The sequence below is a fragment of the Gymnoscopelus microlampas genome, assembly GCF_963454915.1.
Source record: "Gymnoscopelus microlampas genome assembly, chromosome: 11".
Classification (NCBI taxonomy): Eukaryota; Metazoa; Chordata; class Actinopteri; order Myctophiformes; family Myctophidae; genus Gymnoscopelus; species Gymnoscopelus microlampas.
Window position 1 is genome coordinate 26,513,325 of NC_139948.1, and position 26,443 is coordinate 26,539,767.

The following is a 26,443-nucleotide window of genomic DNA, read 5'->3' on the forward strand; positions in this document are numbered from 1 at the left end:
TTGTCTTCCAAACTATGCGCATCAACCGTCTGAAGTGGTTGCAAAGTCGTGAACGAGGTGAGGTTAATTCAATCGTAAATCTCTTTGTTCTTGCACCGATGATGCAAATGCATGAACGACAGTCACACCGGCATTATAATGATTGATAATAATAGCGTTGAAGTTAGTGTTCCATTATACACCGGCCGGTATGAATCAGTGAGCAGAGCAGCTATGCGTTCCAGACGCTATTTAGGCTAATTGTATGACCACTATAATAGTGCATGGTAGCACTCTGAATGCATATTGTTTAGGTTTTGTTTGTTGATGTTTGTTTGTTTTCCCGTTTGTTTTACCCAGTGGTGTAAAGTAACAAGTAGTAGCCCATACATTAACTCAAGTACTGTATACTTAAGTACAATGTTGAGGTATTTTTTTTACTTTACTGGAGTATTTCCAATTCTCTGTAGCCTACTTTCTACTCGAGTCTCCACATACATCTCAAAGTCTAATATTCTACGTTTTACTCCACTACAATTATTTGACAGCTTTAGTTACTAGTTACTTTGTAGATTTAGATTATTATCACATTCACAAAACACACATTAACCACTTCAGCAATATATATTTTTCGGCCATTTGAAATAGCAGATCTACAAGCTCACAATGCTCAGATGTGACACTTGTGAGCTTGTAGATCTGCTATTTTCAAAAGATTTTGTATACATTTTGAACTTGTGAAATTGGACATTCTGCTAATGAGTATGCTACTTTCTACTTTTGGTACATAGCCTACTTTTGTACTTTACTCAAGTACATTTATAATTATGGACTTTCAATTGTAACAGAGTATTTCTATATTCATTGCAGTATTGTTACTTTTAATTAAGTAAAAAATGTGAGTAGCCAACTTTTTAAACCTGTATCCATGCAGGGACAAATAGACCTCAGCTCTCTTGAGCAGACGCCTTTGTTGCACCCGTGTCGCGACACTGGCGTGCAACGAAATATAAATGAAGCCGATTCCGAACTAGTCTGCCTTGCTCAAGGGCACTCATAGATCATGTCAGCTCATTCGTGTGTGAATGAGCGTTATCTCAGTGCTCTGGAAATCCTCACTATGGGGACCCCATTTGAAACAAGCCATTCGGCTTTCATGGGCTTTTCAATCCTATTTAGTTGACCTTGTATTTAAAATGTAGGCTTTCATGTGCTTTTTTCTGCACATTTCTAAATAAAGTATTCAACCAATCAATCAATCAATCAAGCAATCAAGCAATCAATCAAACCTCAAGTTATCTGCACATATTTTCTTCAGAGCGTGTTTTTCAAATGTGAATGTGACATCTGCTTTTTTGTAATCACAATTTTAATGATCATCAATTTGATTTGGCTGTGACTATGGTCTTCAAGAACACTTCACTTATCCTCAAATTAAGCTATGAGTCCAACTATATCCCTTTCTAAATCATGGTAACATAACCCATTTCAACCATATCTTCACGTAATTGATCCTCACTAATTCTACTATAAGCCTACCAATGACATCAACTGTATTAATTAAAACAATATTTAAATGTTTCATTTTAAATTTGTATTGAGACTTCGATTAGTTGAATCAGTAGTGTAAATCCAGAGCAAAAAATCCTACAGGCACAGTTTTCTTTGGAATCGACTCTTCAGAGAGAAGTCAGACCCTTGGCACCACTGCTCTGTGGTGTCTAAACGTTATGCGCTAAGTGGCTTAATTTATGGCATATTTGAAGGGTAATTCTAAGAGTGATTTATTATCCTTTTACACCGCTGATAGATATTCTTGTAATTTTTTGTACTTCTGTGTTTTGTTTTTGGATGACATGGCTGTTTTAGTGAGCCTGTTACGGCGCCTTTATGGGCCCATGGGTTCTGTCATTGTAATAGGGTTAGACAGCTACAGTCCATACGTTTTATGTCCTCTCCTGCCAGAGAGGTAATTGCAAGGTAATTGTAACACCCGGGATTCAGACCCACGCAGGAGACCAAACATCTACTTCTCATCCATGAGCGAATCCACACAGACATTGGAGATATTGGGCTTACTATATATATATATATATACTGTATATATATATATATATATATATATATATATATACACACACACACACACAATGTACAAGCTCACATTGTGTCGTGTTGCAACGCGTTGTGAGCTTGTAGGTCTGCTGTTTTCACTAAATGTTCGCCCCCGAGAATAGGGACTCATGTGGTTAAACGGCTGATGCAGCTGTGATTGGATAGCCAGGCCATAGACATCAGCTTTTTCTATTGCATGAAGAACTCATTCCCCTCAGCTATGTTTCCATCCCACTGGGCTCTTCTCTCCTTTCTTAGGGCTAGTAAATGTTTTATCTGGCTCAGCCACCCAGATTCCTCCACACTTCCTTTTTTCCCATTGTTTGCGGAATTGACTTCAAGGGCATTTGGGCATCTGCATACAGTGCATAGATACTAGATATTTAAAGGATAACATTCCATTCATTGCAATGGAGTGTGAAATTCAACAATCTTTGTTTGATGTGAGACACATCAACCAAAGACTGTCAACACCCTGAAATGTCACCTTATTTGACTTCTGTGGTGTTAACAGATGTTGAAAATGGAGTAGTATGCGTCAGTGGTTCCCAAACTGGCGTCCGGGGACCCCCAGGGGTACTTGAGGAGTTACGGGTCTATAAAACTCAGAGTGTATAAATGGATTAGTACACTCTCTGAGTTAGGATTTTACAGTGTAGATTGGGGTCCCAGAGAACATTTGATGAAATGGGAGTCCGTGGCCTAATGCATATCAAGCTGGGGGTCTGTGAGGGAGCTGAAGAACAACCCCCTCACTAAGGTGAAAAACAGACATACACATTGACTGTTGTGATTGACAAGACATGCTAATACATTAAGTTTATTTGGGTTATTGAGTTACCAGTATGTTATATTGTATGGTTATTGTGGGCATCCTACCTATCATCCTCTCTTTGAGGTCTGCTTCCTGCAGACAGGGGTTTCAGGGGAGGGCACACATAGGAGATGGCAGCTTCAAGACCCAGCTGATGTTCCTCAGGGTGTTAAGCCTGGCAATTAACTTGTCAGGCTGTACCAAGGGGCCAGAGAAGAGAGAGGGGTGGTTAGAGGGGTTATGTTGGGTTTTTGTTTGGTATTTCTTTAGCGGATTAGACATATGTTTTGATTTGTTTTGGCATTGTATTTGTAACTGGTAAATTTGTATTGGCATTGTATTTGTAACTGGTAATTGAGTGTCTGCAGATGTTGCTCTTGAAGGGGGTATGTGCCAGTGGCCTCAGTTATGGAGGTGATGGTGTAGTCTGGGGGTTATATGTACCAGCTGGGGGGAGTGGGTGGTGTTGTGTGCGTAATGAGCTGTTGCCTCTGTCATGAGTGAATGCTTTGGTAAATGGTGTTAATCAGTAAATGGCTCAACTCTGAACCCATCTCTGCCTGGCTTGTCATTCTACACTTAGCTGTACAGCTCAATCATGCTTTCCATCCTGTTTGTAAGGTCCTCCACCACCACAAAACCTTACAGGGTCCTTGAAATTAAAATGTTTGAGAATCTTTGGTATGCGTATAATTTAATCACTTAACGGCATGTGGACTGATAATTATTGTATTTCTCCTGCAGACAGGACTGTCTTTAATATACCATGACCTCATTGACCAAACACCCATATTGTTTTGTTTTTTCTTCCCATTGCTGTGGTTAAGGATACACGAGCAATAAAGAGGGATATTCCCAGATGAGTTCACTCCCTCCTTGTTTTAACTCTTCACATTCACATCCTGTTTCAGCAACACACTTTTGTACACAAAATCTGGAAACGAACCCAGTCTGCTTAAGGTATTGCCTACAATAGAGTTGTACTGTGGAACTTTGTGTGGCTTTCAGAATACCCATAGGAGAAACCTTTGTATATTTTTATTCTATTACCTGCCTCATGATAAACATGAACTGCAAGCTATTTCCTTTTGCCGTCTCAACATTATGCCTTTCAGGTAATATCCTCCATGGCTGCTAAGTTGCTAACAGATGTTGCTCCACTGTAGCAGTGAGTTGGCCACGGGCCAGCATTAGTCACAACAAAGACAAACTAGGTGCACCTGTTACTAGTTAATTCATCCCGGTCTCTGTGCCTGTGTGAGTGAAAAGGCTGGAAAGCGCTGTGGACGGATCGTGTTTGATTGTGGTTATTTACTGTGGTGGTCCTGGGGAAATCCCAGGTCTAAATGAATCCCTGATTAAACCAGCAGTAGTATGTCTCCGTTGAACCACAGCTGACATGGAGAACAGGGTTTAATAGTCATTTGTATTTAGTTTTGGACAGTGGGTTTTTAGGAGTGCCTTGTGGTGCACATACTGTTATTAGGTTGTACTCTGTGTTCAGAATCAAATGAATAAATAAATCATTTCTGTTTGGGCAGCATCAGATACATAGCGATGCGATGCAGCTGTATTGCTCTATGCCCCAGTATACATCTCTGAGATTTTCTGAATGGTAGTGGATCAGTAAAGAAACATTAATACATCAGGTGCCCTGAACCCCCTCCCCAGATTCAACCCTAATATGAACCTCACACAACCATCTATAAACCTAAATATACTAACCGACCGTGCATATAACCATGTGATTGCCCTCAACCAATCAACTTGCGTAGATCATGGACTGTTTCAGAAAAAAGTACCCCCCCCCCCTTCTATGTTGCCTAGAACTGGATAATTGATTGAGATCATGTGATCAGTGACATTAGAAAGGTGTACTTTTGGCTGAGGGGGCGGTGCCCTGAATGAAATAAAAACTTTGGATTTTACTGTATTAAGGCGGCTGTGTGAATTCCTAAGCGTGACAGGTTCAAATCATGTCAGTCTCCCCTGAGGGGCTGTCTGCTTTGCCATTTCCTCTCTTGTTCTGACTGTTTTCTCTTCACAGGTGCAGCCATGTTGGATGATGTAATGCTCCTGCTCCCTGTCCTTCTCTCCCTCCCCTCCCTGGTGGATTCAGTGCCTCCCCCTGGTGCAGCCCCAGCTGTCTGCAGACGCTGCTGTGACCACATGGAGCCAGCAGAGGGCAGCGGAGCCCAGGCACCCTTGGCAGGCCTCAGCGAGATGCCCGAGGTCCGCACCTTCATCAACATGACCATCCTCAAAGGTATTGTATGGTGCTTCCCGTAGTAGGAGCAGAGTGAACACAGTGACATTGAAAAAGTGCTTATACTGTAGGTCCATTCTTAAACCAAAAATGTCTGGTTACGATTCTGAGGATGGTCATATCTGTCTGTCTGTCCGTCCGTCCATTAAACTCTTTCATCTCAAACAAGATATTTGGAAAACTATTGGCTGGGCTGCCTAGGAATTTGTTGTGCACCTTCATGCTTCCCCAAAGGATGAACCATACTGATTTAGCTGACCCCATGACCTTTCCTCTAGCACCAATATGTATCATAATCTAATGGCTGGATTGAACCATGAAACTTTGCATTTATGATACCTGGTGGATGAACCCTATTGATTTTTATCCTCTAATGCTAACCTTAGGCAAAAATGTCAGTTTTGCACATAAGACATCTCATAATCGAATAGACAGATTTAAGGAGGAACCCTAATGATTTTGGTGACCCCATGCCCTTTCCTATAGTGACATCCACCTGCTAAATGTTGTAATTGCACATATGTTTACTGGGTAGGCTACCCTGACATTTGTCCATCCAACACTAGTACCTGGAGTGAGTTTAGGAGGGGGAATTAGGAGCAGCAAGATCTCTAGGTGCTGCTAGCAGGCCTTGTAAATATTTAGTCTCATTGCCATAAAAATGTTCAAATCATTGAAATTGCATTGGGCTGTAAAATTGTATAGCGGTGGCTAGACTTAGCCATAGAAAATGCATTATCCTTCACTTGTGCTTCAAAGAAACTCTTTTGTGGCCTTGTTTTGGAAACTACTGGAAGTTATCTTTGGAATATTATTTTTGGCGGTATATCATGATCACAGCCATGGAGTTGCACTTTGGAGTATATTAGGTCATGTCGTTTTCACTTGCAGATGGAAAAGAAACTTTTGGCAGCTTTCAGATCCCATCACAACTTTAAATTAAAGGTCAGGTCAGGTCTACGTTTCCACAAGGTTTACAAAAAGTACGAGATGTCTGGATTCTTGACAGACAAATTGGTGCTGGAGCTGTGCCTTGGATTCAGTGCGATTCAGTGGTCTAATACTGCTGTCCTAGAGGGTTGCACTCTCCACAGAGCTGTTTATTTTTCCTAATGCAGTAGGTTCAGGGCCAAGACTAAGAGACTCTCCCCCTTCCTGATGTTAAAACGTCTGCTGCTCTCTTAGATTAGGTTTGATTTGGCCCTGAATGTGTTTATGTGGCAGAAGAAATAACAAATCAATTGGTATGTTTCTTTTGTGTCTGCAAGGAAGGGTAGGCAAGTTACAGAGCCTGACAGGGAGGGTGGGGAAGGGGGGTAGCATACTGGTGGTTTTCTGAATAATGTAGAAAAAATGTCAAATTGTGGAGAAAAGGAATTTGAGAAGTAAACCACAGGGATCATTTGCTGAAATGGAAAACAATTTTAGAGGAGTCTGATGCGTCAGCGAAATTCCATAGAATGTTTTTTATGTGGAGTTTTAGGACCCTTGCTCTTAGCCATGTTACTGATGCTCTAATTCAGATTGATTTGCTTTTGTTGTTTCAGGGATCAAACCTGTGACCTTTTCCATTAAAAACGTTTACTTTACTTTACTTAAGTTTACTTCTATGTCAAATAGATTGTAGATCTGTTCTTTTTGCTGAATGTTTGCCTGTTTTTTGCTGAATGTTAGCCTATTATGACATGCCCTGTATAGGGAAGCTAGGGTTCATGTGGTCAATGTCAAGTCAAGTCAGAGTTGACCAAACTGCTGTACAGCATGTGAGTAAAAAAGCTTGAAATATAACAGACGGAAAATAACACAATGTGTCATTTTGTATTTTTTAACAGTATTGTATGTGTCCAAGACAAATTTCCTTTCTTCCTTAAATGACTAATCAGACTTTATTTTTTATTTTTGTTCACATTGTCATTGTCGTGCAGAAACCTTTCTTGTCCATTTCTGAAGTCATGTGCACAATACGTTATGTTTCCTGTCATGCCCCACAGGTGACAAGGGCGACCGAGGTGATAGAGGGACACCAGGTAAAGCCGGAGAGGAGGGCCCTGCAGGCTCCATGGGGCCCATGGGCCCTAAAGGCACTAATGGCCAGGCAGGCCCTCCGGGCGACCCCTGCAAGACTCAGCATTCCGCCTTCTCCGTTGGCCGCCGCAAATCCCTCCACAGTCTGGAATACTACCAGGCACTGGTGTTTGACACAGTGTTTGTCAACCTCCACGGCCAATTTAACATGTTCAAGGGGAAGTTCTACTGCTACACCCCAGGGATCTACTTCTTCAATGTCAACATCCACACCTGGAACTTCAAGGAGACATATCTGCACATAATGCAGAACGACCAGGAGCGTGCCATCGTATACGCGCAGCCCAGCGAGCGCTCTATCATGCAGAGTCAGAGCCTGATGCTGGAGCTGGCGCTCAACGATGAGGTTTGGGTCCGCCTGTACAAACGGGAGAGGGAGAACGCCGTCTACAGCGACGACGTCGACATCTACATCACCTTTAACGGATACCTCATTAAATCCACCGTGGAGTGAGGGAGAGACAAGCACATTGGGGAGTCAAACATTGGGAGAGGCTGTTGGCAGGGGATTAGAGTTGTTGTTGAGTCATGGTTTTAGGAATGAAAAAGACAGCAGACCACCAGAGCTCTGTCCATAGCCATTTTGTTCTCTCCTGTTCTGTTTCTTTAGTGCTTGAATCACCTGAAGTCATTCAACTGGTCCTAAAGATTATCCCATGTTGCACAGTTAACAGCATTAAAATTATTGAGACATCTTCCAGAAAAGTCTTTAATATTTCTGTAATATTTTGGACTCAATTCAACTGAGTAATATTTAACATGATAGTGGAGTGCTTTGATCCTCCAAGAAGACTTTAGGTGTAATTCCTAGTGCAAACATCATTCTCCCACACTACTTTTGTTTATGACAGGGCTTTTAATGGCTCCAAAAATAAAGTCTTGTGACTCAGTCTGACTGGTCTAGAGATGGGTGGTTTATAGGATATAAAATTCTTCTCATTAACTTGAAACCCTGTCTGTAAGCACGTAAGAGCTCAGAATTAAGAACTTAAGACTGCCAGGCTTTGGGTTTGGTGCAGCCTGTGTTTGATCTGTAGTTTTCTGTCAGACACTTATGTGTAAAAGTGTGTGCCAGCTTGAATAAAACACAGTTTAACATGGGTCAACGTGGATCAGGTCTTGTGCAAGGCCTCTGATGTAAACCAGGGAGACATGAGACCCTTCCAACACACACAAAAACTTCAGTAGATTATTTCATCACCATTTCTTTTTATCTCAGTAAAAGTCACGTCAGAGGGAGATTTTCCCCTCGACTGCATACTGAGTGTGAGGGGGATTACATTTTAGTTTGTTAAAATCATCAGGATCAAATCAGTAATGTTAACAAATGAATATACCACTCAAACATTCAAATTATGAACACAAGCCTAGGGACATGATAATAAAAGTGGATAGTTTCTAATTTTGACAATTAAATACACGGATAAGATTCAAGGTTTTCCCAAAGTATGCTTGGGGCTTGTTCAACATCAGCTCAATAATGAGATCATGCAACAGAACCCTCATTATCATTCCAATTATGTAGCCTGTAACAAGCCAAGTAGTGTACAGTATGGTGCAAAAACTTGGTGGTGCTAAAACCTAAAACCTTTGTCCATATACAGTAACTATATAGTATGTGACAGAGAGAATGGCGTTCTCTGATGTTGACTGTAGTTTATATGTTGAATAAATGAAAAGGAGTAGAATGTAGTAATATGATTAGGTGTTCCATTGTTTTTCATGGTAAATCAAGGGCACAGAGGAGGAATGACATGCTACTCAGGTATACTTCAATGATTGGTGCTAAACAAGTTTGCCAGAAGGTACTGACAGATGTTTTTCTTGTCTCTTTTTATTTGTAAAATTGTAAATATGTAGTATGAACAAGCAATTGAGTATGAATAAATACTGTATATTGTAAAGCATACAACCATTTTTCTGGTGCTGTGATGAATAACAATAAACATGAAATGTGTTTTCTAATCTGTCTTCCACTTCCACTACAACACTTAAGTATAGTGTTCTGTCCACCAGAGTGCAGCATTCTGCACAGAATCAGATTGTAATGAGAGGTAAGAGAGGGACAGAGGAAGCAAAGGATGAAAAATTAGAGCAATAAATCTTCTGTCATGCCCAGTAAACTTTATTTCTTTCATATGATGACCAAATGAAGCATTACACCATTATACGTATGAAATATGACACTGCAATAATTTAATGGTTCCTGTCCAGCAACCTTCCTTTCAATGAGAGGAGAAATGGATTGGTTTAACAGCAGATTCCCTGCTGAATGAATCTGTTAACTCTCCAAACATCCATTCCTGGATGCTTGGTTATCATTTTCTGACCGAGCCATAGAATCTGTTTTTATCTTCAAAGGCTAATGAACACATTATTTTTACATTTCACATTAACATTAGAGTTGGACAAAAGCTATCCAGCCAGCTTAACATCAGGGTTAATTTGGTTCATGTCAGTTTTCTTTTAAGTGAAGAACTAATTAAACAAATGTTTAATTTACACGTTGTAATTCAACAAGTATAAATCAGGCTTATGATGACTTGATGGCTTGAACATGAATTAACAACCCTGGTATTCATCTGTTGTCTTGTTCTTGATCCATAAGGGCCCCAATATCACCTCGAAGCTGGCTTTCCCATTAACACAATAGGCACTGGGGTAATATTTATGCTACCATAAGCCAATAGATACACAAGGGCAATCTGTGTGGTTGTGCTGGTGGTGATGCCTGCTAACATTACACAGTAAGTATTACTGTTATAATCTGCTGTGCTGACGGGAAAACACATAAAAGTCATAATGGTTCACCAGTGATGGAAAAACATGCCATTTGAATGGGAACCTTTCGGTGGGGGTGAATATGTAACCCACTGTTATTCCACTCTCAGTGTAACCTCGCATATTTGTGTATGGGGTAAAAATTATCCAAGAAATGTCCCAACCCCCGAACCCCTGACAGTAACATAAAAGCAAAATTGCCACTGTGTGAATTATTGTCAATGAGATGCTCTTGGGAGAGCCAGTCCAGTGGTATAGATTTGACCATTCCTGGTGTATCATTATGCTTGTAATGGGTCAAAGTACAATCTCATGTGCAGGCAGCCTACTGTGCTTACAAAGTGCTCTGCACATTTACAAAATCAATCAAACAAAGCATAAAGGCAATGGGACAGCAACACTGATACAATGGAGTGTACATGGAACACCTGGACATCATACATACAACAATGTGGCACAGATCAAGATCCATGGTAGTGGTTCCCAACCTTTTCTGGATCACTCGGAAATCTTGAAACCGTTTGCGGCCAGATGGGTCAGATGGGTGGGCCGTGTTTATTTTAATGATCAATCAATCGATTGGCTTGTAACAATGGAACCAATGTAGTGTACTTTAACTTCTTATTTATTGACATCGCTATGATTTTTTTTAAATAAAAAATACAGCAGGTTGGGAATCACTGATACAGTACAATTCACACAGAGGTTCAGTCAGTGTGCACGATCAAATTGCAAACTAGAAGGTAAGGTACATGGAGGAATCCACTGCAAATTATCCTGCTAAAAATAACATGAAAGGTTTCACTCCAGAATGCAACACATCCATTTTGGAAGAGATTCTCCACATGACATTATTGACTCATAATTAATAACTAATAATAACCCAGAATGGTTTACTTTCACATCAGGAATGATTTCCTAGCAGGAACACTGTGCACGTGTCATTTCCCAACCTGATGATGCCCTACTCGGGCAAAACGTTGTTCAAGATGGTTGGTTAAATAAAGACAGGAGAGCAGTATATCGAGTGTGGACATTCCCTTCTTCTTCAGATGTAATTTCCGCCCAATTGTGGATTAGGAATGAAACTCTTTATATTGAAAACGTCCACAGAGAAACTCGTCATAAAAATCATATTCCCTAGTGAGTTCCAGACTTGTAATCCCTATCATTTCCCAGGCCTCACAAAATAACCACACATGGTGCATGAGGCCCAATAGAACAATGGCATATCAAATATACTGTACCTTGTTGGTCATACATCATACGTAAACACTGTATGGTGATCAAAGTGAAAATTAAATTCTCTTACAAAAATACTATTTTTTTGCTGTGTAAACTTTGTCTCATTAGCAACCAAAGGCACTGTCTTATCTTCCCACTGCTACATACTTAACCATGACTGAGCAAAATTCTAAGCTCTGACCTCTTTCAAATCATAACTCCACTAATTCTGAACCTAAACTTTGATCAACCTAAGACTCCGCTTATTCTGACATTAATACTGGCCTAATGTTTGCACTAACATCATTTGTTCTTACTCTACTATAACTGGCCCCTAAAGACACCCCCAACGTATGGAGTGATATGTGCTCATGTGCAGTGAAGCATCAATGCACATAATCAATACATTTAAAGTGGCTGTCTACGGTATATTTTACACGCTCGGCTGAAGAATCGAATCTCATCCTTGCAAAACACTGAATCTCGGCAGACGGTTCTGGACAGCTGGGCTGTTGTGTTACCCATGGTTACACATCAGAATACGTACGACATTAATAACTACAGAAAAACACTGTCGCTAAGGTAACAAGGGTACCTGGCTAAGATAACTAACCACGATCATCTGAAAACACTGCCACAATGGGTAAGTCATGGTACCCGTACACACAGACTATCACAAATGATACCCAAACTATAACACCGTATGGAAGCAATGGGACAAGGACGGAGAATAATGATAAATAAAATATTCCCTTTGGTGAAAAAAAACACAACTGTATGCTAACACATACAGACGCTTTCACTCATCTGCAATAAAGACAAAAGAATGTTGAGACTCAACTTTTTTCCCTCATTCTCCTCTGAAGAATATAGCTACAGTATGCTCTCCAGATATCAGCCTTGAAGTTCAACGGAACTGTTGTGCTTAAGTTCAGTCCAGGCAATGCCACTACTCTAACTGACTCTATTCCTTACCTACCTAGTAGAACTACAAACTTATATCTTGATGCTATGGCATTGTCTTTTAACGGCATGCTTTGGAATACTGATGAAAGAAAACAAGCTGCTATAATGTTCTCATTAACCATTCTACTGATAGTAATAGTAAACTTATCTTTACAGAAATGTAACATACTGATGACCCAAGAAGCAAAAAGGTTTTTGGTTGGATGTGGTTGTTCATTAAGGAAGAGCAGCGTAATGTTACGCAACTATAATTGCTAAATCTGATTATGAGGTATAGAAGCATACCTCTTCCTCTACATAGAGGCTTTCCAATGTTGACAGCTGTCACTTACATGTAAAAATGTTGAACATAGTAAATCCCTTAGGCCTACATGCTTAACCTTAACATAAACATTGCACTGACACATCCAAATAAGTTACTTAACTAAAATATGTGCAACTACCTTTCAAAAAGAATTCACTACTGTGGTGTTAAACAAATGCCCCAAAATACAAAAACGTCCCTATATCCTGTTCCGACTGCATCAGTAGCGGCATCGCAACCACAGGGGTGGGGTCTATTTTGACATCACATACGGCTACAATGTTTCTGTGATGTCACAGGTAGAAGTGACATCTGCGACATCACACCGGAGAGATTTCTTAAGAACACTCCAAGCTACAATGGCCCTGTGCAACATCACAGTTGGCCACAAAAAAAAAACCCTGTGACATCACAAATTACAGGCATGGTTCTGTGTGACATCAAAGTCAGGAATGCAGATACTTAAGAAGGTAGAGTTTCCTTTTGAATACTAGATTGGATTAGACTAGACTACACAACTGCTAAGCCCGCGTCAAGGGGTGATGTCACTCCTGTAAAGGTCTTTGAACACCAAGTCTGAAATGTTCATATATTCCTTTTGTCATATCCGTTATCGAAGGACTCTGAGCCGCCAAGAATCTTGTTGACTGATGTGGAAAAAAAATGCATAAAATCTATTCTAAATTGTTCTGAAAGTAATTTTTACGGATGACAATATCGGAGTTGGTTTTAAGTTAACAATAATCCGTAAATGACAACACATGGGCTTCTATTTATTTCATCGCACTTGAGGTTTTCAAGTGTAACATTTGGACTTCATGTGCAAAGACCTCAAGAATGTGCCATCTTTTGTTCTTTTTGCAATCACATACAAAGCAGTTTGTCAAACGTTCATCTGAGCATGGAGGAGATTTCTCAAGGAGTGCTTGTCATTCATTAAGGATCGAGTCTGGTCTGTCATAACCAAAGAGCCTGAAATCAGGCTCATACAGCTTGTAGAGTTCCCTCCGGGCCTCTAAGGGCACAGCGCTGAACCAATCAGCCAACCAGGTGCTGGCTGTGAGGTTCCTGTGCGACGTGGGGAACTCCACCACATTATCTACCTTCAGCTGACGCAGTAGCTGCTCAGCATCCTCCTCAACCGACTCCAAATGGCCCACAAAGTCATACTGGATCTGGCAGGGGTGGCAAAGCCGGTACACTTGCCGCCAGTGCTCATTGAACGGCATGTCCTTCTCTGTCTGGGGGTCCAGGAGATACTGGATGAAGTGGGCAAAGGATGGGTGAAGCCCTGTGGCGAACGCATCATCCACGGAGGCAGGGGGCGTCGGCTGGTTAGCGTAGCGCCGCAGCATGACCTGAGCGAAGCGGCGGTAGAAGTCCTCGTTGCGTAGCTCAAACTTGTTGCGGTAGGCAGAGATGAGGCGCACAAAGGGATCCCGCACAAACAGGAACTTTGTGTACTTTTTTAGCTTCACCTTTGAGAAATAAATGTCACAGAATGCAATTGAGAGGGTGACGGGATTTGTAAAAATGCAGTGCACATGAGATGCTCAAATTCTTGACAAACAGTAATGTCATCAGGGTTGAAATTCTATGCATTTTATATATTATTTTAAATCAAGGACTGATAGTTCAGTGACAACTGTACTTTGAACCTGGATAGTCAAATGGGGCTCTTTTTAGTTAAGTGATTTAATAAAGGTAACATATTGATATTTATTTATTTTATTGACACTATTAGACCAGCTAAGTTGTATACAACGTAGGTTCAGGAGTGGAGACCACCCTCTGCTTATCACAGCCACTCCCCGTCCTCTATCGCTTCCCTGTCTACCACACTACCGTCACTCATTAGCCACTCCCCATTCATAATCACCCCTATCCACTACACCTGCCTCCACTCACCTCAGCCAATCCTTGTTGCAATCACCACAGCATAAATACACCTGCGATCTCTCAACTCCTGTTTGTTCTGCTCCACAACAGACCAAACACGGGTTGTGATTACTGCGCTTCTTAGATAGATCGGCTCTTTCTGCCTTTCATCGCTTTCAAGTTCGTCCTCCTCGATTCTCGCTCTTCTCCCTTCTGTCTCTACTTCTCTAGGAATCCAGGGGGGGACAGTGACGGAGCCTAGACGACCGACCGCTCCCCGAGTAGAGCAACGATGGCCGTCAGCTCCCGAGACACTCCCCAACTTGCACTCTGCGTCACCCCACCTTGGGTTCCTCATCCAGTTCCACGTCCCTCTCATTTCGTTTCAATAAATCGTTAAACTTAAGCAGAGGTGTGGTCTCTTACTAGTGAATACCCATTTGTGGAACTGCGTTGTGTTGCTGTACAATGGTCAAAGCTTTCTGAAAAGACTTACCTTCATGAGGTGGCGTGAGAACTTGCCATAGCGCTTCCAGAACTTGTTGAAGGTGAAATGCATGCTGCTGTTGTGGACCAGATCTCTGGGGATAGCCAGTGGGTCTGAGTAGGGGGCACCCTCCTGTAGTAGACTCTCACTCAGCACCATCATGACCCGCTTCCAGTTACTGCACGCCACCTAGATGCGCAAGGAGTAGGACCGCAAACTCTTAGATGTCATTTTAGTTCTAAGGATTTAGGATTAGCAGCAAGCATTGATGAGAATAAACATCCAGCCTCAGTGAAAGTGTACTTGCCAATAAATATTCATGGCAGTGAATGTATTAATGAAGTAATAAAATATGAAGTAATAAGTGTGTGTGTGTGTGCGTGTGCGTGTGTGTCAAGTCAAGACTCAGAAAGGGAGCTTTGACTTAGTGATGAGAGCCTAGGGCAAATCCTCTTCCTACTGGCTCATGTATAGTCAGAACTGAACTACACCCCTGCTCTACTACTGCCCTGCTCCACACTACATTTCCCAGAATGCAACAGCAAAATGGCCGCTCATTACCTGATCAGAAGCACCTGAAAAGGAATGGAGGTGCTCAGTCATACAAACACACTTCAAAGAGGAGAGAAGGAACTCCAAGTTCTACAAGAAGTTCAGCCCAAAGACGCCAATGGTCGGTGAACTGGTTTTATTTATTTTGTTTTTTATACTGCTTATGTGTTTGAAATGTGGATTGTTATGTGTTCATGTTTAACTGGCTAATTTAAATTAAGGAACACATCGCAGCATAGCACACACATTAAGTAGCATTGTCCTCTTTTTGTGTTTGGAAAGAAAAGTATGAAATACAAAAGAATAATACAAAGTTAAAAAGGTTAAAATTCTGTTTATGATTTAAAATGTAGAAAATTCATGAAATTACCATGTTATGGTTTATTTCAGTTAAGACTACTAAAATTTGGAATTCATGAATTTGCCATGTTTAAAAAATGCTTAAAATGCCAAGTGAAAAATAGACGATCTACAAGCTTGTGGGTCTGCTATTTCCTAAAATGTGTCTTTATTCCATTTAAAGGACTTAAAATGGTTTATTCATTTTAAATGTTTAATTCATTTAAAATGTTTGAAATAATTTACTTTAAATAACTTGTTTTAAGGCATTGATTGGTTAAAGACACTTTTGTTTGTCTAAGGGCTGTTATTGTTTTAAAGCATTTATTGTTTTAAGGCATTTAATTGTTTTAAGGCATTGTTTTAAAGCATTTATTGTTTTAGAGCATTTATTGTTTTAAAGCATTTATTGTTTTGGGAAATTTATTGTTTTAAAACATTTAATGTTTGAAACATTTATTGTTTGAAACCCTAAGTTTTGAAAACCCTAAGTTGTTTAAAAAACACCCTAATTTTGTTGTAAGACGGCAATGTTGTTAAACCTTGTTTTCTTTCTGTCTTTAAGGTTTACAACCTGACTGTCTGACTATGATTGACCAATCAACGAAAAGAAACCAACCAAAATGAAATATAAGAGTTGGAAAAATAAAGGAGTTGATTGAGTTTAAGACTGAGTTGTGTCCTTGTCTTGGGTTTGGAGCTGAACTGTAAAAGAACTTGTGTGTGTGTGTGTGTGTGTGTGTGTGTGTGTGTGTGTGTGTGTCTCTCAGTGGCGAGACAACGGAGTGACATTAAGTGTAAGATGTTTTTTGACATAACTCTCTAAGCTTGTTTATTGTTTCCCCTGTCCTGATAATGATATTGCAAGTTGCCTTAAACTGTATGTGTGATACATTAAATACTAATTTGTGAAGTTAGTGCCTGCATGCATGTAGAGTTTAGATGCCCATATTTGTCAAATGTTATTTAAAAAAATCCTGCTCAGGAGGTAGTACTAACGATGAGTTCCGGGAACCCCAAAACTTGTACTTTCAAAACCTTACAACCTTACCCTGTTGTGAGCTTGTAGTTTGGCTGTTTCCCCATTTCTATGGGGTTGCTTTATAACGTACCTCCCCCTTCAGGAGAGGTTTAATGGAAACATAACATGAAAAACCTTCACAGGACTTCACAGGTTCTGGAAAGTTTCAGGTTCTGGAAAATTCTGGGTTACCCATTGTAGTCAAAAAGAGCCAATAGATGACTGAGGTCACAGAGTCGCACAGGACAATGCTGTAGTTCTTGGAATGGTGCACTGGGCTGGTCTCGCTACAGGGTCCCCATGGCAACTGATTACAATAGTCCCCTAAGTTTGCACTATAGTCACCATGGTAACAGATTGGAGTGGGCGAGGGGCTCTGGGCCGTTCAATGCTGTTGCCATGGTAACAGGTTCAAGATAGCAGAGTTCTCTCTGGGGTCACCATGGTGATAGATGTAAGGACAGACTTACAACAGGGTCTCATGCAGGAGTGATTTTATCATGATGTCAGACAGTGTTGTGGAGTGTACTGTGTCCAACGTCCAATTAAAATGTAATTTATAGGCCATTATTTGGCCCATTAAAAACAGGGCCTACAGTATCCATACAACCAATTACTTTCTTTGTGATGGGACAGCCAGATGCTTTGCTGTTTACCGGTCACGGATAATTGGCCCTGCAAGCATGAAATATGTTTGTGCAAGCAGGGTCCCTCCGGAGAAAGCTGCAGTATTATAGAATATAGACGAGAGAGCAAGGTAGTGAGAGCCCAGTAGGTGGATACAATCGCTGGGGGAGACATTGGGACAGTGGGGTTGTTTTTGGACCTGTGGTCCTCAAACCTTTTTTTTATTTCAAGGACCCAATTTCAAGGATAACTCTGAGTGTACGAATGAAACCCACCATTTGGTTTCATAATTTTTACACTCAGAGTTAGACATGTAAGGGTCCATTTGGACCCCCTCAAGGAACCCTGAGCGTCCCTGGACCCCACTCTGAGACAATCACTCAAAGTGGGGTGATTGGGGTCTAAAAGACCCAAATCTTTTAGACAATCACTCATCATTATTACTGTATGTGTGTAGGATTGTGTGTATATGTATGTATTTGTGTGGGCATTTACACACATGTATGTGCCTGCTGGATACCTATTAAAACGTTCTTGTGTTTATGTGTGTATTTTTGTGCAGACCCAAAAACAGGCCAAAATAAAGAGGGCAGAAAAAGAGGGCTGTCAAAGCAGTAATAGGTAGCCAGACTGTGTAGCAGGGACTGCTTTAAGTATGTGTAAATGTTCTCTCCTTTTGAAAGAACTGTAAGAATGTGCACCGTCTGTAACGATTCAATATAATGGCTTCAAATTATGAACCGTTTAAAATGTGCGTGTGTGTATACGTTTGCCTTACGTGAAACAATCCAATTATCTTTTATTTAAATGTGTTACAATTGATGTATTGATTTCAGCCAATTAGGAACCAGCTGGCTGGAGATATATATATATCCACTTCTCATCAGTGGAATGTGTTCTGGATGATGATAAGAATGAACAAAAATGTAGAAAAACTGAGGAGAAAGTCATTATTGCATTTCTATTTAAATTGGATTTTTTTTTCTGTACCAAAAAAGTTATGTTTTCGCCCATCTGTTTGTCTGTCTGTGACCAATAGATCTCGAAAAGCAATGGCCAGATTGCCAGGAAATTTGCTATGCTTCAAAAAGTGTTCTTTCCTTCCCAAAAAGAAGGAAATAATCCATTGATTTTAGTGACCCTGTTACGCCCTAGCACCACCATCAGGCCAAACTTTCAATTTTGAAATAAGTGGATATCTGCTGAACCCATGGTCACACAGCACACAGACACAAATTCTGCTGTGCACTTTCATGCTCCCAAGAGTGACCCCATGATCTCTCCTTTAGCGCCACCATCTGGCCAACCTTTGGAGATTTTTAGGCCTTGGTAGAGGTCTACAAGACTTCATCGTAATGAATTGCATGGAGCTTTTATTTTAATATGTTTTTTTTTGAATGCAACTTTCCTTATTGCTACAGCACTGCCAGTTAAGATGAATGACCAACTTCCCCTGTAATAAGGGCTACATGTACCTTAGGAACATAGCAGTAGATGATGCCGTGCCTGTCATCCACTATAAGGTGATCCAGTTCCTTGTTAGGGATGTCATCGAACGAGCGGTTCTTCCCAGGGAACGCCAAGCCATCGTTACTGCACATCTCCTTAAGCAGAAGCCGTCTCTGCTCCTGTCAATTCAGTTCAGGGAAGTTATCTCTACAATTCAACTCTGAAGCTGTCCATAACTTAACATATTGTCGATGTTTTTATAAATTAATGCTCTTCTTCAGCATGACAAAGTTGCTCAAAAGTAGCGAAAATACCCGATCAACAAGCTCACAACACGTCGTGAGTGTGTAGATGGAATATTTTCGCAATTTGTTTTGACAACATTTTGACAGTTTTCTCCATGCCCAAAATAGGGATTCCACGTTCAAAGTGGTCTGTCTGTGGGTTTTATAAATATTTGACCGATGAACATTATTAACAAGAGCTTATGACTAAATAATAACTACACAGGTTATTTTTTCCATTTCGTGAAAAGTAACGTAAGTAAGTAAGATATTTTTATTTTTCGTCAATGGTCGAAACATAATGTACCTCTACCACCAAATCAACATCAATAATAAAACAACAATAATAATAGTCATGACACCAACACAGTTAGTTATGGGCTTGTGTACTGCACATTAAAGGTGACTGTTCATTAATAATAATCACGTTTATAACTAGAATCTAACCTGTCTCTCGCGGAGCTCGGCTGCCACTGGCGTCAGGTGGATCTTCCACTCGCGCCGCGGCACGTAGCGCTCTTCCGCCCGGTCCGACTGGTTGGCGCTGTCGGCAGGAGCGGTTTCTGTGGGCTCGCCGGTCCCCGGCTCGAGGAATTGGTTGACGAAGGCATCGATGTCGGACAGGAAAGAGGGCGTCCTGGAAGTCTGGGCCAGGGGCTGCTGCTGCTGCTGCTGCTGCTGAGGGGTGTGCGGGGTCTTGGGGCCAGGGGAGATGGGGGTGTGCAGGTAGAGGTGCGAGGCAGCAACGTCGTCCCAGTAAATGATGATCAGGAGGATCATGAAGGCAGAGCCCAGGAGCAGGAAGATACGGAACAGTCTGGACGTCCCCATGGCGTTAGGGGCTGGTGCGATATGACTTCAAATCAATAAATCACGATTGTTTCAAACTTTTAGAACGCGATTACGACTAATGAACGATTGTTCAAGTGAAAATAGCAGATCTACAAGCTCACAACACGTCACGATGCGACGCGTTGTGAGCTTGTAGATCGGCTATTTTCGCTATTTCCGTAGGCCACCATTGTACAATTAAGTCTAATACAGGTTTACGGGGTTAATCAGACTAATCAATTTCGTCGATGATATAACATTTATTCGATTTTTTTCTAGGTTGATTAGTTGATGTACAAGAAATTAAATTTTAAAACTTTAAAAAAGAACCTGCTTCTCGATTATTCGATTAACCTACATAAGCAAGATTAAGTCGGTTATTGGTTCTAAATATGGTTTGGATATATTTGGGGTTAATTGCCCAGACCTACCATGGTGACAGGCGTTTTTTCCCTGGAGTAGGGGTGTGGGGAGGGGAGAAGGGCTTGATTATGTGCTACAACACCTCCATGACATGCCACACTGTTGTAGTAGTGAAGGGACGGTGCTGGCTTGGTCTCGCTACAGGGTCGCCATAGCAACCGATTGCAATCGTTCCCCCCCAGGTTGCGCTATAGAGTCACCATGGTAACAGATTGGAGGTGACGACAAGGGTGCTGTGGGTTGCTCTACGTCATCGCCATGGTAACAGGTTCAAGATAGCAGAGTTCTCTACGGGGTCACCATGGCGACAGATGGATGGCCAGACAGAGGAGCGCTGCGACAGGGTCTCATGCGGGAGTGGGTTCATTCATCATGGTGTCACACAGCGTTGTGGAGTGTACTGTACTGCACTGGCCAGCCGGGGGTTAATTCTTCTCACCTCTGCTCCATGACAGCAGCTCCCTGCAGACACAAAGTAATACACACAGACAGAGCAGTCAGGCTGAGCATGCTGGGAAAACCTACACAGCACATGTTCCTATAATGTATACAGATTATTAGGCCTTCAGTGGTCAGATGAAAAAAGGTGCCATTAATCCATTAAGACCTGAGGCCGATTCCGCAAAATGCCTTCTAAATCAGCAGTTCTCACACTTTTTTTTCCACACATTTTTCAAAAATGTTCAAAAATAGCAAATGTACAAGCGCTCAGCGTGGTACAAATTGACGCGCTGTGAGCTTGTATAATATCTGCTCTCTTTTTTTTTTCAAAGTTTCTTTATTGGTATTTTTCAAATTGCATACACGGTCAATAAGATAAAAGCATAAAAAAACCAACGTAACAATTTTAAATGACACAGATGGGTTAATTAGATATGAGATATGACTCATCTCAAATGACTTTATGTATGTAGATCTGTTACTGCTGCTGACACAAATCATGTTGCAGAAATCACACACACACACACACACACACACACACACACACACACACACACACACACACACACACACACACACACACACACACACACACACACACACACACACAGAGTTAGGCAAAGGACAGGAAATGCTTATAATGTGAGCAAGGTTCCAGCGAGACACAGTTTTTTCCTCAGGTTAATGAAAACAGCTTGTTAAGTAGGCTGAGGCAGCCTCGCCTGGCAGCAAATTGGACGACTGAGTTTTTGGCTGAGGCGGCGGTCTTTTTCTCCCATCCTCATGGGAGTTGACCTGAGTCCCACTCCCAGCTGTAAACTCGCAGGTAGCTGTCAAATGCCTGCATGCTGGGGAACTCTATGCATCATAAATCATAGCCTCTGTCTGTACCCTACCTCCCCCAAATCTTTTTCCACTGGACAGCGTATTGTATGTGGCGTACAGCGGTGTTGTGCACGAGAATAGTCAATCTACACGCGCCTGTCTCCCGGTGCGTCGCACTGTGGCGACATGCTGTGAGCTTGTAGATCTGCTATTTTCAGAATAAATCAGCCTTTGCCTAGTGTAGCCAGACAATCAGAGATCTCCACCTGCTGATAAGTCTGAGGTCATCTAAATTCAATGCATGGTTTTGAACAGCGCTAACAAACAAACCCATAGCCAATCCTGGTCCATGAAGGACTGCCCTAAAGTCTTTGGATTGGTTCTTCTGTAATGCTGTTATTCTTTACATTTCAGAATTGTTTCCACCCGGTTTTAGCCCGTACAGTATATTTAATTTAGATGTTAGCACTGCAGACGTATTAGTAGGTGGAGATCTCTGATCGTCTGGTTAGTGGCTATGCGAGACTAGCCTTTACTAGCCTAAGGGGAGAAGCTACGTAAGTCCCGCGCACCAAAACCAGAGGCCGGACAGCTGGGCGCAGCACGAGACTGGAGGCTCCTGGTTGACCTGGAGCAGAGACTCTGCTTCCCAGCGGAGATTGCCACGACCAACCTCAGGCCAGATCTTGTGCTTTGGTCCTCTTCAATTCGAAGCGTCTACAATGTAGACGCTTCGAATTGATGTAGACTCTACATCATAGAGCTCACAGTGCCCTGGGAGGATAATGTGGCCGAGGCCTATGAGCGCAAGAGGCTTCGGTACGCCGAGCTAGCAGCGGATGCTGAACAACGGGGCTGGAAGGCCAGATTTCGTCCCGTAGAAGTGGGCTGTAGAGGCTTCGTGGGCAGGTCAGCTACCAGTCTCCTCAAGGACATGGGAATCCGAGGCCAGGCCCAACGTCAAGCCATCAAAGCCCTGTCCAGTGCTGCTGAAAGAGCAAGCCAGTGGCTCTGGATCAGGAGGAGAGACAACAGCTGGGCTCCGAAATGACACCTATGTCTAAGACGACATCAAGAGGAGTGAGGTATAGAAGGGGGTAAGGCAGAGGGGGGCACACCTGGGACGCCGGGTGTTGCTGTTGAACCCTCTGGAGGTGTTGTGGGCCTAGTCAATGAAACACCCAAGATGGAGGGCGCCCACCTGACGACCCCAATGAAACCCTTAGCCCCTTCCACCCAACCCTGTGATGACTTTATCATCCCCACCCATGTTTCTCAAGGTATAAACAAGGATTGTAACATCTAGTCCCATTCAGGTATGCGGTCAGGCGCAAGCTTGGCTCAGGGAGGAGGACGTCCCTGCCATGCAGAGTCCACTACACTTTGGGTGATAACATCATATCCTGTGTTTGTAAAACTGATACTGTACTTCTTGGGCCGGCCATGGCTAGTGGGTAGAGAGGTCGTCTGGTAAGCAGAAGGTCATCGGTTTGCCTCCCGGCCCGCCCATATCTGTTGCGTCGAAGTGTCCCTGAGCAAGACATTAACCTTTAACAGCCCCCCCCCCCCTCCCCCAGAGCGCTCATCATGACCATCTGAGCAGCCGTCAGCTGGGTGAAGCTGAAACGGAATTCCCCCCCCCCCCCCCCCCCGGATTAACAAAGGCTCCCTTTCCCTTGCCTTAGACACACAGCGCCCTGTCGCCAGTTTCACCACATTTTGGCTTTTAGAGCCTTGTAACAAAGACGGGTTTGTAGTGTCGCTTGTATGTAACAAGGTAATGCCTGCCAGGAGGACAGATTGAAGACGAGTCAGTGGCAGTCAGATGTTGGGTACCTTATCTGCTTGCTTACAGCAAACTGTATCAAATAAAACAGAAAGACACACTATAGTGTTAAGGTTGGGATGATATTGAAATCAAATGAAATCATGATTTGATATCATGAAATCAAATATTGTGATATTTTTGACCATAATAGCTTTCAACTCGATATTGTGACAATATTGTGGGGATGATACTTAACCAATAAGATGTTTTTATATATTAATCATCAGTAATGCCTATATAATAACAATGTGGGTAAATTCGAATAATAGAACAACTAGAACAGTCGAGTGCGTTCAACCTTGAGGTGCCTAAAGGTTTAGGTTCCCACTAGACCTGCATGCATGCATCCTGCAGCCAGCCCTATGCTATTGTACAGGCTAATCATCAAATTAACAACATTCTTACTAACAAAAAATTTAAAAAAACATTACAGTAGGCTTTCGAGACACTGTATGGTTAATGTAACTTGTTGTAGTTTTTCCCCCTCTGTTTAAAAGAGCTACATGTTTCCATTCCACAGACTTAACTACATTTCAACTCTCACGCAACATTCTTTATATTATTATTTCCTTATTGCCTAGAGTAGTTTTGAAAATCAACACCAGTCCCCTCCTGTACACACTTGGCTACACTTCACCTCTCTGTCTCACTCTCTTCACAGCAACAAATCCGCTCCGTGGCCGCCTATCAATCACAAAGCTAAGATAGACAGCAAGTTTAAAAAAACGACACAGTCAAACTTGCTGTAAAAACAGAAGATAAAGCCATAAAAACTGTTGAGTGCCAACGGTGCCATAGGATCACCCAGACACAGACAGATCATAATATAGTCCTCTCTGGCGGTTGGCCGTATAGTAACGGATGCCAAGGGTAACCGGACGACTCGCCCCTAAACACGCTTGCCCCCATTCGCGGACCATATGGTTCTTGTATTCTTGTATTTGTTTCACTGAGGATAAGCCGGTTAGAAATAACTATGTTTAGGGTTAGGCATAGTTTTACTGAGGTTAAGTTTCGGAAGGTTAGGTTTTGGCACTGTTTTACTGAGGTTACGTTTAGGAATAAGATTAGGTTTAGCTTTAGGCATAGTTTACTGAGGTTACGTTTAGGAATACCAGGTGAATACTGCCAAATGTTTTGGGGCGAGCGTTGGTATTCCCCTCCTCTACACACTTCACCTCTCTGTCTCACTCTCTTCAGAGCAACAAATCCGCTGTGGCCGCGTATCAGTCACAAAGCTAGACAGCAAGTTATCAAAAAACATCACACAGTCAAACTAGCAGTACAAACAGAAGATAAACCCATACAACAGTTGAATGCCATCACCCAGACACAGATAGATCATAATAATAATATAGTCCTCTCAGCCCGTAGTAACGGATGCCAAGCTGTCTGCTCTGCTCCTCTAGCTGATACAATGTAGCCTTTCACAGGGAGCTGCACCGTGGTGGAGCAGCTCCTCGCCTCGGAACGAACTGTTCTTCCGAACGAGAAGAACGTGTGATTATTTCAATCAATGTACAAACTTGTGCATTTAATTGCTTAATAAATGTTATGCCTATACCTATACGTATCTAACTGGAGGAGAACAACACGCTTCCGGACAGTCCATGCTTTTATCATGTGGCTACAGAGTGATTATCTGTCCAGGCAGCAGACCTGTGTGTGTCCACAGGGACCAGGGTTCATGTCATAGGATCTCTGTCAAATAATTCACTTATAAATGATAATTAATGATAATGACCAAAGACAGGACAATCTCACCTCTTCTTCGGGGCCCGCCAGCTTTCCTCCTCGCCGCGTCAGCTGAGCTCGTGTGTGTGGATGTGTAGGTAGGTGTGTGTGTGCGTAATGTGCGAGGTGTGTGTGTGTGTGTGTGTGTGTGTGTGAGAGAGTGTGTCAGTGTTGCCAGGTTTTGCGAGAGAAACAAGCAACCGGGTCTAGGAAAACAAGCCCAAAAGAAGCAACTAGGCCACATGAGCATTTTATTGGAAACTTTATTTGAAAATAGCCAATCTACAAGCTCAAAACGCAACGCGTTGTGAGCTTGTAGATCTACTATTTTCAAAAACTCTTGAAAGAAAATGTGGAATATTTTTCAAACATTCTAACAACACAAATCTGGTACAGGGCTCCCTGGCACAAAACGTTTTCATGAAAATATTTGAGAACCACTGGTTTAAATAATAATAATTACACATTTTGGAAGCAAGCCCAAATAAACAAGTACAGTTTAGAAACAAGCCCAAAAAAACGCAACCCGCAACTACCAATTTTTACAAGCAACTTTACAGAAAAAGAAGACCAAAGTCGCTTATAAAAATAGGACATGGCAACCTGTGCACGAGCAGGATGTTTTCTGAGCGGAGCAGCACGCGAGACATCGCGAGAGTTTGTGGTCAGGTTTCTGCAGAGTGGGATTAGAGAAAACTCTCACATTTCTGGGTCAGTTTGTTTGAGCATGTCTCCTGTCTGGGATAATTTATGTACGTGTACTCTCTCTCTCTCTCTCTCTCTCTCTCTCTCTCTCTCTCCCCCCCCCCCCGGCTCTGCCCCCCTTTCTGTCCCCCTCCTCCCTCCCTCTATCCCTTATCCCACAGGACTGTGAATAACGTTATCTGCCCAGCAGTTCATGTTCCCTTATAGCTAAGCCTACCACAGCATTAGAGATGATGCAAAGAGAAAAATGGAATGCTATAGATTAGAAGCAAAATATAACACAATATAATAAACAAATAAATAGGCTACATAGAGGCATATATTTCCCATGTCTCTGTTTATTTATTTAGATTTTGAGCTTCATCAGATTTTGCTCTGACTCTGTCAGAGGATGGCAAATGAGCAATTCAGTGTTACAAGACATCTATTTATTGTGTGAGTGAGATTAAATCTGGCAAAGTTCCCTTTCAGCAGAGGACTGTGAA

The 26,443-nt window shown here is 42.0% G+C and overlaps 2 protein-coding genes across 2 annotated transcripts; one reads left to right on the forward strand and one right to left on the reverse strand.

Moving 5' to 3' along the window:
• On the forward strand, positions 1 to 12,253 carry LOC311056144 (complement C1q tumor necrosis factor-related protein 1-like). The gene is made up of 3 exons (XM_084072561.1): positions 1 to 57; positions 4,956 to 5,174; positions 7,166 to 12,253. The coding sequence occupies exons 1-3, from the start codon at positions 15 to 17 to the stop codon at positions 7,711 to 7,713; spliced, it is 810 nt and encodes a 269-aa protein (XP_083928687.1). The 5' UTR covers positions 1 to 14; the 3' UTR covers positions 7,714 to 12,253.
• Positions 9,301 to 25,379, reverse strand: chst12a (carbohydrate (chondroitin 4) sulfotransferase 12a). Its single transcript, XM_084072560.1, has 5 exons — positions 25,284 to 25,379; positions 19,619 to 20,887; positions 18,914 to 19,066; positions 14,909 to 15,088; positions 9,301 to 14,012 (listed from the first exon to the last, which is right to left on the reverse strand). The coding sequence occupies exons 2-5, from the start codon at positions 20,000 to 20,002 to the stop codon at positions 13,464 to 13,466; spliced, it is 1,266 nt and encodes a 421-aa protein (XP_083928686.1). The 5' UTR covers positions 20,003 to 20,887; positions 25,284 to 25,379; the 3' UTR covers positions 9,301 to 13,463.
• Positions 25,380 to 26,443: the final 1,064 nt, after the last annotated feature.